Here is a 15,055-nt window from a genome sequence, read left to right as displayed (position 1 = left end):
CTAGTACTAGTACTTAAGTGTAGATTTTGTAAAAGGCAGCATCTTAGCTGTTAAAGAAATAAGATTTTATCCAGTTGTTTCAAATTATCTCAATTTACCCATTCAAGCACATTCCTTAGGGTCTAGGTTGTACAAAGATAAGTAGAGGCCTTAAAGCAAACATGTGGGAAATACACTTATTCGCTTTCTTGCAGAGAGTTAGATTAGAAGATTGATACCACTCTCATGTCTGTCTGCTAAATATAATGCTAACACGAGCAGCTGGCTAACTTAACTTAGCACAAAGACTTGAAACGGGGGAAACAGCTATCCCGGCTCTGTCCAAAGGTAACAAACTCTGCCTACCAGCACCTCTAAAACTCACTAATCACTAACTAATAAAGTGTAAAAATGATAAACTACCATTTTACAGGGGGTGAAGTGCCAGACTATTTCTTGATCAGGACCAGTAACTTTCTGAAGTCAACCAACAAAGGCAAAAGCATGTATTAGGCATATATCTCATTCTTTGTCAGTGGTACAAGAGCATAAACTTTATCTCAGCTCAATAGAAAGCACTAAAACTATTGACTAAACAAAATTCTGTGCTTGTTGTGTTTTCTTGCAGTAAAAACATATTAGCATGTATGAGTAGCACACGTGTGAACTGGGGAGACGGTTCCAAACATTGTTCTACCATTCAAAGAAAGTTGATGGTTCAACAACAGCATGACCTTCCTCCAGGATGATAGAATAGAGTCCTGAAGTTGTGAATGGTAGGTGTAAAGTGGCCACTCAAACAATGGCCATTGTGTGCACTGGAGGAAGGTGAACAGGTTTAAGAAAAAATACGTGCATAAAATATGCACTCAGTATAGCACCGGGTGTGAAGAAAGTGTATGTTTCCCTGCTTAGAGGAATAAGGAGGCCGTACCTTGATATACTGGAGCAGATCTCCCAAGGTCATTTCCTGCTGACCGTCACATCTGCCCTCAACACGGAAGTCATCCCACAGGGTGTATTTCTTTCCTGCGACCTGCCGAAAGACATGTTACATACACCGACACACAGACAGACAGACACACACACACGCACACAGACACAGTTGACAGATTAAGTACTATTCGGTGTGAGGGATGTGCAGAAAATGTTTGGGTCCATAACAAGAGTCCTGGGCACTCACAGACAGAGAGACTGCATTTTTCATCACTGTGTTATAAAGCAGCTGAGAACGATCAGCAGCCCTCTGGAAGCTGCAGTAAAGACCCGACCAAGCCATGATGAGGTCAAGAAGGTGCTTCCTCATATATGATGAGTGACTCTCTTGCTTTTCCATCTGCGAGACTTACTTAATTCTCACACTATTAAAAAATACATGTCAGTGTAGTTTGGGGCAGATGATATTAGTGCAACCTGAGAAAATGTTGAAGAATGTTGCTTATAAAACCTGCATCTGTGTGAATATAAATGTGTTCTCTAGGCAATGAAATAACAACATAGGAATGTTTCCAGACATCTTGCCAGATTGCACTTCAAGTAGCTGAAGTTCAAGCTTTGAGGGACCATTTTCTTTCTTAATTTCCTGTAGTTCTTGAGTCTTCTGTGTTAAAGATACACACTTGAAATCTGGCTGTTTGAACGGGCTTAAACTGTTGACTCTAAACAGGGAATGATAGTCTGTCTATAATAGCAGCTTCTGTCCTCTTTTGCTGATAGATGTATGTACTTGTTCTTGTATGTACAATTTTTCCAATTATCATGAAGTTAAGCAGGAAATTAATCAATGACTATTTTCTCAATGTGTCTGTAGCACTTGCGCAAGAGTGTCACAACCACGTACTGAAAGCTGGCATCGAATGTCTGGTCAGATTTGTGATTTTGTTTACTTATTCTTTAATCAGATTCCTGATTTAAATCAACTTGTACTAAATACTTATTGAGAATGGGGGTTTTGTAGAGAAACATGTTTAATTTTCTAAAAGTGAGGTATCATTTTAGTATTAGTACCAAAACTCAGCTAACATATCAGCACTAGTATCAAAACTTTTTTGAGTTTTATATCAGTTTGAAGACATGACTTTGGGCTCTGGGGATGTACATTTGTTGGGGGTTGTTTGTTTTATTTAAAGAAAATGATATGATATTCAATAAAAGATTAACACATAATGAAAACAATCATTTTAGTTCTAGATAATGATTTTCAGTCAACAGCTGTAATGCATTTGATACATCAAGACCGCATGACAAGAGAAACATGAGGAGAGAGTCTCATTCACTCAGACAACTTCACAAACAGTTAAAACACATTTCTTTTTCCTTCCTCGGGTTCCACTGTCACCCTACAACAGTGCAGTCACAACCCTCACATATCACGAAACCAGATTTTAGGATGGATGACCCGACAGCGACTCTGCGTCCTTTAAGTCACTATTCCTATAGAATCAACCTTCGACCTCTAAACAAACACAGAATTAAAAGTCCTGACACCCAGACTGATCGATTCAAACCCCTGCAAACAGAACACTGCTGTTTCAGCTGTCACTGGACAGATATTGGTTATCCCATGTCACCATGTGTTTAGCATAAACACCATAACCCACACGTGTAGTACCTAAGGAAAAAACATAACCTGACCTGGAATGGGTCAGGATTCCGCACATGCAGAAAATATGTCAAAATATGTCACATAGTCAGATGACCCTTCTCGCACAGGCGCTGTCTAGTTGTGAAGATCAAAACATGGCTCAAGATGTGAATACCAAAATTCTGGCTAAACCTGGGTCCAATTATCTCTGCTCCAGCAGCCAAGAGGAACTTTTTGACTAGCCCTCACAACTCCCACCACTTATGGGGTTTGGGGATATGAAGACACACTTGTGGCATACTTCTCCTCAAGTCTGACAGGGAGTCTAGGTCCTTTGTCCCATTTTTCAGACAAAGCATGTTTTGTTTGCAAGATGTACGGCTTACCCCTGGTCATGTTAACTTCTTTAATGTTGATGCAGAATGAATTATCAGTACAACCTCAAACATTCCATTGACAGAACAGAACTTAAACCTGAAATGCACATATGGCACAAAAAAGAGCATTATTTTCAATGATCTTGCAAATGCAAAATTATTGTTGCACTTTAAAACAGACCTCTTTCATTCAGTGGTTCCACGGCAGAGTTTTTCATGAGTGCTTTTGTGTGCAGATGTGCAGATTTTACACAATGCAAAGCAGGCATGCAGGCTATTTTTACTCTCTGCCCTCCCTTCCTCTCTCTCATATCTGTCGCACAACTTTGGTAGGAACCTGAAGCCAATCAACTACCCCATCGGTCCGTGTGTAGAGTGACGTCAGCTATTCAACACTAAAGCAGGGGAGAAAAAATAAGCAATAATGCTGGAACCAAACTGGCTGCCAGAAACAATTACAAATGGTTTCCCACAAGCACAACTACAGTATCTTTTTGTCACGGAGCTTCTAAAACTCCAACAGTTATCTCTGGGGAAAGAGAAGAAATGTGAAACAGAGTTATTGTTTTCTTCTTAGAGCAACATTGTGGAAAATAACACAAAACACAAGCATTTCTCTGCAGTATATCATATATAGAAACACCTTCATCTACTGTTTTTGATAAATATTTTTATGAACCAACTGCGCTCATGGTGGACACTGCAGTCAAAACAAAAAAAGACCAATCAAAAAGAAGAGCTACTGTACTGATATTATATAATATTACATAAGTCCACGCAATTAAAGTTGGGCAAGGTTGTCTTGAGGCTAGAGAATAGAATTACTGTCTGAGAGGTCAACTGTTATGCTGACAACAAATCCCAGCCAAGTGCTACTTGGTGGCTAATCACAGCTGCACAAAATCAGCTCGGCCTCTGGGCTGGAGTCTTGAAAATGGCAGGATGGGATTTTTGAGTGGACTCAAGGTAAATGCAAAAAATAAAAATATGTCTCTAATGCATCTGGCAATGAACATTACAAAATGGTTAGAGCTACACCACAGCAATAAAGAGACACAAGATAGTCAAGATAGACAAGTTGTTCAACTTCAGGAAAGCCTTATTTACTTATTTAACATTGGTTACAAGTGTGCTGTGTTCAAGTACTGTCCTATCTTGCTGGGTGTCTGCAGATCCAGAAGTCTGTTTGGAAATAAAGCAGAGCTGGCAGGCAGAATTCTGGGTGCTTGAACTACAATTAGTTCAACTTCAGAGGATGAGGACAAGACAAACGGCCACTTCAGGGGCCTGGGTGGAATAAAGCCACAGTGGTGGACCTATAAGTTTATACTCTGTCTGCTCTGTTGTTGGAGGACGGCCAAATCTCTCATCTGCTGTCCACATATTGTAGTCTGTAATATTATAAATGGAGCTTTGAACTTCCTCCTAAAACATGACACAGCTGTTCGTTCAAAAACAATAAAGGAACACAATGACATTGGAAGTTTTTAACTACTTCTCACTTCACCACTAACACCCGTCATAGTTTCACTGACACTATGGAAAATCACAGACTATATCATTTGAATGTAAACTGTCCTCAGCATGTACTATTGTTGTATCAACTTCAGTCATAATTTGGAAACACTGTTCTTTTCATGTAACAGCAACACAAATCATGCTTAATACTGTAACACTTCAGTGCTTTAATATTTTGTCTTTCCCCTTTTTCTCATCCTCTTGTCCTAAGATGAGGCCAAATTAAAAATGTTCCACTATCCTGGACAGAATCTAGGTTTGTATTTTTTAAACGAGACCAAATTCTTCCAAATTTTCCAGCAGTATTTGTGGCTCCTGCATTATTATACTATACATGTTATAAATTCTCTCTCCCTATGTGGCCTGTTCAGATATGAAGTTCCCCAACATCTGACATGAACAGGCCAAACTTCAGGCTGCTTCCTCTTGTTGACAGGAAGCCTGCTCTTCCTGAAAAATCACAGTCCCAGCTTCCAGGAAAAAAGTTAATTAAAATTAATCTCATCATTAAAGAAACCACATCTCAAATACACACACACATCCCTTCACCCGTCCAATTTTCCAGTGTTAAAACTGTAATAAAAGGCCCAGATTTGATTTGAACAGATCAGATGTGATTTTTTAACAGCTGACTTTAACACACAATAAATCACGTGTCTGCTATACAAATTCAGAGAAACTAAAAAGTACTGTTCTTGGTGAGGTGAGATGTGAAAATGCCCTCAATAACAGAATGACCTCATTTTTATGATTTAAAAAAAACATACAATGTGTTTTAGATTGTTATATATGAAAACTATATATATGTATATATGCTTAAAAATTACCTCAGTTTATTTCATTATTCTGTTTGCAACACTACACAGATTTATATTGAATTCCATCTAGCTCAAAAATTACCTTTTAGCAGTAGATGTGGGGCAATGTTCAATAAAAAGTTATCTCAAATTGAATACAACCAGAACATGTGAGCCATTCTCCTTTACCTACACTTCAACTACAACTTCACAGAATTACATATTAAAAAGGTCAGAAGGATCTGGCCTCATCACAAAATGTTATTTCCAATGAGTCACAGCACAGTCTGAGAAGGCCTGAAACAAAAGTTGACCAAGCCTCGCTGTCACTGTCTGGACCCACAATCAAACAACTTATCAAAGGATAATAGGGAATACAAATCAGTATCATTTTGTAGTTCAATTAAATGCTATGTCTTCTTTAAATGTATTGTTTGTCACCTGGGTGTTATTTTTGACACATTTTGAATTCTTACACATTTTAGAATCAGAGGCATGTTCAAAGGTTTTCCTTTTTTTTTTACAGTCAGGACAGTCAAAAATACACATTTTCCCTCTTACCTGTGGTGCTATTTATCCATCTAGATTCTTTTGGTGTAAGTTGCCAAGTTTAGGAAATATTGGCCGTAGCGACATCTGCATTTTTTGAATAAAATTAATTTGAATAAAGGGACTATTTTCTTTCTACCGATAGTTCCTACATGAAACTGCTCACAACAAGGTCTGTGGATTATCTTGAGTAACCGGGTCATGATTTCTGGAAAGACATTGCTGTTGAGTTTTTCAAATGCGTTCTTTTGGCGCTTTGACAACCACAAGCCGAGTGCCATATAGTCGCATTATATTAAAAAAATGCAGACATCTCTACGGCCGATATCTCCAAAACTCGGCAACTCACAACAAAACAATCCAGGTGGATAAATAGCACTACAGGTAAGAGGACACATATGTATTTTTGTATTTTTGGGATGAACTGTCCCTTTAAGGATTTAGCATTATTAGATTTATGTTCTGGCTCCCAACCAAAATTAAGAGACCTCGCTAAGGATCTGATACACAATAAAGTCTCTTATGATAACAAGGGCTACTGATTGATGGAACCCAAAAATAGACGCCTCTGACTGCAGATATATGTGAGGGCATGGGAATGTAGTCCAGCCACAGGAAGTTCAGCCAAGTGAACCTGATAAGGAGGTAGAATGAATCCATGTCTGATTGCGATCCCCTTCAGTGAACACAATCACGCTGATCATTTTGCACAGGTCACTGCATGTGGAGTGTGAAGACAATGTGAGTTTTCAATCTTGCCCTTTAAGACAATGGAGCGTTTTTGGAGACAGGAAGTTGAGATCAGTAGGCAAACCTCGATAGGTCTTCCACCCTGCAGTCTGCCACAAGAAATAGCACTGCTGAGGCACACTCCTGCCTCAGCTTCATTATCTGGCCAGAATCCCAACAGTGGAAACATTTTACAACACGCTGTGGCTACAGGCCTGTTTCTTCAAAGGCAACTCTTTTCCTTTGGAGGGCTTCAAAGTGAGCTTTAGGAGAGGCAGATGGAGGATCTTTGTGGTCTTTTAGATCATATTTTCATCTCAATCTCTTTTAGTTTAATTTAGCTTTCATTTTGTAGACAATCTGGCAACTTTTCACTAAGACCTCATGTCCTAGATTAGTCCTGACTGAGCCTCAAAGTTGAGCCGCATTTCACTTCTGAAAATATGGTAGTGATGCTGCTGACTACTGTATATGCTGTATACTGCAGTACAAGCAGGTATGCACCAAGGTTAATTTCAGATATACTGGGAAAAAAAACATCTTTTTTTAAAAGCAGATGGGTTTGAGTCTTTTTTGCTGGGTTGAAAGCAATCGAAGATTAAAATTACTTTACATAATATTACACGAATATGTTTAAAGATGAGCTGGCACTCTATCTTCTTTAAAAAGTGTTGTATGAGACAGATTGTAGTCACAACAGCATTACATAGAGTCTTAAAAACCATTTCATTACAAAGGAAACAACATTCTTTAAAACTAAATCCCAGAAACATCTTTCATGTTTAAAACAACCACTGTATTTACCGGAAACATAAGTGGACTGTCAATTTCCTCTTCACCCATCCAGTATTAATACGCCTTTCTTTAAGTCATACCTGCAGCACAGAGCCAATGGTGATGCGCAGTAATACTGCCAATGACTTCACAACATCAATGGATGGAAGCTCTGCAAGGTCACTCTGGTGAAGTTATAGGAGTGCAATGCTAAATCGTTGGAGAACTTCAGTGTAGTCTAAACCAGCAAAGACCAGGTAGATTTACTATAATCACAAATAATGCTGGTGTAGAGCAATTTATCAACAGAAAGATGTTTATGTTTTCCTGTATGGCCTTTTTTAAAAGGGACAACAGTACTGTCATGTAAAATGTGCCCTTTGTCTAATTGGGAGTGTCATCTGCTAACTGATCACTATTGATCACCACTCCCTTTAGATTGCAATGAAGAAACAGATGGCTGGAACCTCCAACTGCTCACTCCAGCCCACTGCAATTATTTGCCTAACAATGCCAGAGAATTAACAGGATACCAGCCTTACACACATGCCCAAAGACATTCAAATACAATAAAACAATACAACAAACAATACAACAACAAAAATCTGTATTTAAGATACTTTATATTTACGATCGTAAACTGTATGTTTTGAAGGATAACTTCTGATATACTGGTGCAGGGTGGAGGAGGAGCTGGAGAGGCAGCACGTAGACACTTCTCAGAGTAAAAGCAGCCTGTTCCCTTTGAAAGGCTTCCATTGACGTGTAAAACAGCAAACAGATTCTCAATGTGATTGTCTTTCAAATTAGAAGAAAACAGCACTCCACCTGACTGAAAATGACCTGGGGCAGAAGGACTGAGTCAATAAAATGCTCTTCTTACAAATGGGCCACTGACATGCTGGAGCCTGAGACACTCAAACAGCAGCAGAATTGCCGTTATGAAGCAATGAATTATCATCAAAATTCTTCAAAGTGATACATCTGATGGTCCCAATACAAGACCATGAATTGTGTCTGCTAATGCCTCTTAACTAATTCCCAAATACATGCAAGTTTCTTATTAAGTACTTATAGTTTTTTTGTCAGAGGACTGGGCATACATTAAGATGGGATGATGCACTGATAAAACAGAGGTCTTGTCAATGGAAGTCTTTTATAAGTGCACTTCTACTGACGCCAATTGGCTTATTTCCTGTACAAAACGGTAAAGAACATTGATTTATTGTATAGTATACAAATGCATTATGACTACTATAGCATATACTGTTAACTATTGGTATGCAGTATGGAATTGGGACACTTTTATCTCTGCAAATGTGTCATTCATGGGGTCAGTGCAAAAACAATGCACAACTCTGAACATAAACTGTGATCAGTGTGCCCTTTGTTGCTATATCCCAGCTTGTAGCATTGATTAAATGCTTTAGTAATCAGGGTCAAATTCTTTGGTTTACGTGGTGTAATGCAGTATGGAATGATGTTCCATGTGTTGGTCACTGGAGCAAGTTATTGATATCTGCTGATCAATATGATGTCCAATTCTTGTCAGCAGTTAATAAGCTGTAAGCTTATCTGATGTTGGACACAAACAAATAAGACTGAGATACATGAGAGCTGCATCTACCTAGATACAGCATCGGAAATATTGCTTACTTTAAGGCATGATCCCAGGTTTACCCCAATATTAACTAAATTATCTAAATTATTTAGATAAAGTTAGTGTGATAAATACATATCTCTGTTAACAGAATACATCTTTTCCAGGGTACAGAATCAACGATGTGGAACATTTTTAGCCATGCTAGCGGCATGGCTCTAGGGATGGCAATGTGAAATATCTCAACATCTACGAAGGTTTGGCACAAATGCAGACATTCATGATACCCAGAGGAGGAATTCTAATGAGGATGAAATCTCCTGGTTTTTCCTCTAGTGTCACCAGCAGGTTGACATTTATGGTTTTGAGTGAAATGTCTATTGGATGGGTTGCCATGAAATTTGGTTCAGACATTCATGTCCCCCCCTCAGTATGAATTGTAATCACTTTGGTGATCCCTTGCTGACTGCAGGCCTACGCACTGTGCAGTTGCATAAGCCCAATGCAGGGGTTCTTTTGGCTGTAAACGTGGAATATAATATAACCAATTTTGATTTCAACTGCCTAAGCCTAAAGTTGATTGAGCCTTCACTGCCTAAGCCACTCAGCTTTGCCAAACAGACCGTTGCCAATTGGTACAAATTCCTGTCTCATTCATTACAAAGGAAATGGAGGCAAAACCATTCATTTGGTAGTTAAGCATAAAATAAATATAAAATCCATGACAAACACTAATTGGAGCTATTAATAACCCTGCAGCCAGTCTGTGGATGTACACAAAACTTTATGAGCACATTCATGTGGCTTTTAAGACCAGTAAAAAGTAATTTTATTTCTATTTCCATTACAGAACCTGAACATGTGTATGTTGTTAGTCAGTGCGTCATGTGCACTGCATACACGAAGCAGAACAACATACAGTCTGCAGACAGACAGACAGACAGACAGCGGACAGACTGTCCTGCTGTGCCTCACAGAGCAGAGGACACAATCTATGAGTGTTATGCACCACCTGTGACATTATTACATACAGTGACCCAAGCTGGGAGGTTTTGTGTATATGTATGAGGTAACGGTTCCTGTGTGTGTTGGTACAGAAAGGAAGAAAAAAAGGAAGAAAGACATGACAGAATGCCTTTAGAATCTAGAGTTAATGGGTAAATTTGTAAATTCATGACATCAGGAAGAGCCTAGAAACATACATTTAATGTCACTAATGAGAAACTTGCAGCCCATCTCCTGCCAGCATTGGTGCTTTAATGAGAGAATAATGAAACAGGAGGACAGAGACCTCTAATAAATTCCACATGGTGCTTCACCTGAGTCCAACAGGCCTGAAGAAAAGAAGTTGTGAGCAACATGGCAGATACTGGGACTAACAATGGAGAAAAAGAGATAAATGAAAAGATGGAAAACCATGTTATTAACCCACTGAAGTTATTGCTGTTTCATGTAGGTTCCTTGTACAAAGTTTGGTGGAGAAAACGTTTTGTTAATAATATGGGGATCCTCTACTGTTAAGAAAAAAGATAAGCTCCTTCCAGCTATATATGAGTCTGTACACTAAAATCAAGACATAATCGTTTCCATCTGCTTTCAGATATATTTAACATTCCAGTGAATCTACCAGATGAGACACATGTTCAACACCACAGAGAACAAAATTAACTTATTATCACAGCGCACAGCTGATGTATCATAACCAATATAACCTTTTTTCATGCTATTTAAACAGACAAGTATAAAAACTGACGTTTAGAACATGCTTCACAAAGCCAGCTTTATTATTATCTTTTCCTGCATAAAAAATAGACAGTAGAAGTATTACGCTCTCATCTTAAACCCTGAATATATTTGATTAAAATCAGCTTCAGATATTTGTGAAAGTTGTATATATAGGTTCACCACTTGGAATGCACAGTGATTTTGAAACAATGGGTCGTTGATTTCAGACAGAGGAAAACAAGCAGGCTTCTCATTTCTAACAGGTGACTATCGATTGAGCTGGCTAAAATAGCTATACAGCTGCTTTAATCAGCTGTATAGCTACCTAGCAAATTAAGCTAACTTTAGCTCCATGAGTTGGTTGAAAACGGCTTTTAATGTTTCAAATTGACCGGTTTAAAAAGGGAACCCTGTAAAAGAATTTTAAATATATAGTCGATAGCAACATACATAATATAGTGCTAAAAGACTGAGGCTAAAGCTGCATGTCCGAGTCAAAAAGTCAGCATCCTCACCAGTTACCTGATTGCTAACATAGATAGTAAGCTAGTTAGTCGGACATGCTAACGTCTGCAGCTTATGGTAGAGCAGATATCCACGCTGTTCAGTCTAATCCTTATACTTTTTAATTTTTAATTTTGGAAAGGCAAAAAAAAGACCCATCTAATCTATATAGCCTATCATGCACATCGCTTTAACATGTGGAGAAATCCAAAGCCTGACAGGTCTGCTGTGGTTAATTACAATTGTTGAGCTATGACTGGACAATTGCTGTCGGGGAGGGGGATTGTAAATTAGTAATTCATGCTCTTTCATACCCTGTGAACACTTTATTCAAGGAAACAGCAATTTCGTTATGGCTCCTCCAAGAAGGTGACAGCTCAGGGTCAGCTACGGAGAAGTGTCTCTGAAGCAGGTTGGGATTCAGTGCCTTACTCAAGGACCTTTCAGGAAAGTCCTCTGTGTCGACACAGAGGCTTTAACCCTGAGTCAGCTTGTTCTAGGGTGGTCTTTCTAACCAAAAAGCCTTCCTGTTACTGTGTTTCTCATTAAATACTCTGGCCTGTGGCTTAAATATGTATGAGATGAGGAGATATGGTTGAGAATGATTTGAAATAGCCGCTAACCACCTGTTTTTTTAATTTGGCTAAATGGGGAGCATGCATGCTGAGTTTATGAGCCGTATAGTCTGTGTTTAACTGTTTGCTCACTCATCTGCTCTAACCTGTCTGTCAGTCTATGTCTGATGTTACAGAAATCAACAACCTTTGTACGGACATAATATTGTTGTTGATGACACAAATGGGAAGGTAATGATCTGTAGGGAACTAAAGAACAGAAGTGACGGAACAATGCAACACAACAGATGACTAAAAAACATAAGGTCAACCCCACAATAACACCACCAACAAAAAAACCTGGAAAACAACAGAAGGCACAAGCCGTCTATGTTGATCACAGATTATTCATTATCCCGTGAGCACTATTCATGTCTGGGGCTTGAGTTACAAACTGCACAATGCTGCTCCATGCCAGAGCTCCCGGAGGAGTACTGAGGGCAATGGATCATGTTCACCCTTTTTCTTTAGTGGCACAGTCCGAGGAGGCTGACACAGATTTAACCACATGTGAGGTAAATCTCCCCCTTTGTTGTTCTCTTTCTCTCTTTAAGCCAGTCCTTGTTATTTGTGTGACAGATGTGTGACCCTCAACTATATAAGTGCTCAAATCACAAATCAAGAAGCAGCAGGTTTTGCTTTCTACATGTAAAACAGTAAAACTCAGCATAAGTGCAAACATCCTTGAGATGAGACGAGACAAGATATTGAGTAGGCTTTTTTGCTGAGCAGGTTGTGAATGAAAAGTTATTAGAAAGAGGCTGGAGCAGATGAACACAAAATCCCTGCCTCCTCCTGTTGCTCTACGGACTATACAACAAGATCATGGTGCTCGCTGGGAAATCTGGTTTCAATAGATTGCTTCCTGTGAAGGCAGGAAATAGCTGTCATTTCTGCATGCAATTAACAAAGAACCAGTGTGAGCATTGACCTTGGAGTGGCTTCCTTGAGATCAGGAGCCTTGCCTCCAACACTGCTAATTCAATTAGAGACCGAAAGGGCAAGCTGGGGAAGAGGGGCACCAAGAGAGCGTGAAAGGGCACCAAGTTAAGACCAGGGTGTGGAGGATGTGTGCAGAGACATGGAAGAGGGAGTATTTCCATGGCACACAACCAGCAGGCAGCCTAGCAGTCAAGTAAAGACAGCAAACACTGGTACAGAGAGTTGGACAAACTGCTGGAGAGGTTGAGGATGGAGCTATTTAATACCCAGCTGAAACACGTCCTCGTCTGTCCTGGCATCAGGCGATGTTTCTCTGTGTTTTACTGAGGTTGCAGCTCAGTATCAGCTGCAGAAGCACAGAACTCATTAATCTTTGTTGCTCTTGAAATATCCTTTAATGTCTTGTGAGGTTTTGTTTTCTGCAATAACAAGGCATGCACTGTCTGCACTATCTATGATATGAGGTGAAATTAGGCCTACTTACTGTACAGTTCTTTCAGCTACATACTGTATCGTACAACTTGCAGCAAAGAGTGCATTTAAAGCAGTAAAGATTTCTCTTTTTTTTGTTGGCCAAAGCGGAACAAGCTACACTGAATGTATTATCACCTAATAAGTTGATATGGCTAATGTGTTAGCAAAAAATTGCCGTTACACACAACCCGACCATCCAATGATTGTAAGTCCAATATTTACTCTCCTCTGGTGTGGTCTCCACCAACTAGGAAATATTAGCTCTTTAGCTGCTAAATTCTCCCTGTGTTCCCCAGCTAGCTGCTATACATAGCCATACAGCTGGTTTATCAGAGTTCTTTCACTGTAAACAGCTGCCTGCTGCTGCTGGAAATGGGGTTGATGAGAACAACGAGAGTGAACCAGAACAGATAGTTACAAGCTGTACAGCCAAAACAATTAACTGAAAGACAGTAAAATGCTATGTAATGCTGAAGGGAATCGCTGAGTTGGCTGATATTTCTCTGTGGGTTCATCATTTTAAGCAACCCCTTTTAGATTACACTTAGTCATTTGACCCACTCGTGTCTAATTTCAGTGAGACATTTTAATCATGAGAATGTCTGTCATGCTGCGTTTTGCAATTATTGAGCTGCTAAGTTTCATGTGTTAGAGTTTCAGTAAATCTTCTCAACACAATGACAAATAAGCTGCTGACAGTAGAGACTGCAGCTCTAAAACTGTGGCAACAACATCTGAGACAAGTAACAACAATCTTTTCATGGATATATCTTGATGTTTATATACAAATTTTGTGCAAACATTTCTAGCCATTTTCTAGATTTTCATCTCTGTGAGCATGCCAGACTTGCTACTCCTTTAATGGCCTGTGCCTTGGCCCCCCCGACTGAAAAACATAAACACAAGGAGGAAAATGATACTGAAGAATTGCAGTGTTGAGCAGACAAGGACAGCCCCCCGTTTGTTTACATATTTCTGCCTCCATACAGAGGATAGCAGCAGCGGGGGAAAGCCAGGAGAACTTCCTATTTTGGGAAACAGCTGCTTTAAAGCAACAATTTCTGGAAAATGGTTAGCATGGTGGGAGAATGAGCAGTATTTTAGTTAAAGAGTAAAATAGTTATGTATGGACAGAGGGATACACAGCCACATATAAAACACCTTTTCCAAAAACCTTCAATCACAACAACCTTCTCACTAACATATTCTTTCCTCTTCAGAGTTGTGATAATGCAGGCTATATTACAATGAGTGCCAAACATCTGGCAATGCTGTGATGTGGTTGGTGGTTAAAATACACTCCACTTTGGATGGAACACCGGGTGGGCCACCAGTACTACCAGTGAGATGTGAGTCTTGTTACTTGATATTAATGAACTGAGACTGATCTCATGAGGGGAGAGGTCTAAGTCATTGCAAAAGTAAGCTGAGATCTTGATACTGCATGTCTGATCACTGATATTTAACAGCTGCACGTCTGCAGTTACTTCAAAAGCTGCCTAATAAAACCATCTCTAATCTTAGACAGATGAGAGAGATAAGAAAATATTAATAGGCATGTTGCTTTTGCTTCTGCTTTCATTGCTGTGGGCTAATTTCTGCTATTTTAAATAGCATCTGTCTCGGCCGATATTTGCCTTGTTGGGATGACATTCACCGATGACAGTGGCCGATGTTTATCTGTTGTGTTGCATCAATTTTGCGCTGGCTAAATTTTGTAAAAAGGCTGTTGAAGCAGTTGTTTTTCAAAAAAAGAACCTTTTTCATGTGAACGAAGGTTATATTAAAGGTTGTTTCATAAATTTGTATGATTGAATTTATGCTCATTCAAAAATAGTTTAATGAAGAGCTGAATGACTTTAAAACAGTTCAGTTATTTTTTTATTTTT

General features: G+C 39.2%; 1 protein-coding gene across 1 annotated transcript in view; it reads right to left on the bottom strand.

Moving 5' to 3' along the window:
• The window catches only part of uba7 (ubiquitin-like modifier activating enzyme 7), a 37,225-nt gene that overhangs the window by 3,316 nt on the left and 18,854 nt on the right, over positions 1-15,055 (bottom strand). Inside the window, exon 22 of the mRNA XM_044211004.1 lies at positions 914-1,015. Within this exon, the coding sequence (XP_044066939.1) occupies positions 914-1,015 (102 nt within the window). The remainder of the gene's footprint in view (positions 1-913; positions 1,016-15,055) is intronic.

This window comes from Siniperca chuatsi, linkage group LG2, assembly GCF_020085105.1.
Source record: "Siniperca chuatsi isolate FFG_IHB_CAS linkage group LG2, ASM2008510v1, whole genome shotgun sequence".
Classification (NCBI taxonomy): Eukaryota; Metazoa; Chordata; class Actinopteri; order Centrarchiformes; family Sinipercidae; genus Siniperca; species Siniperca chuatsi.
The sequence above is the reverse complement of the archived record's forward strand: the minus strand, read 5'-3'. Positions and strand labels throughout refer to the sequence as shown.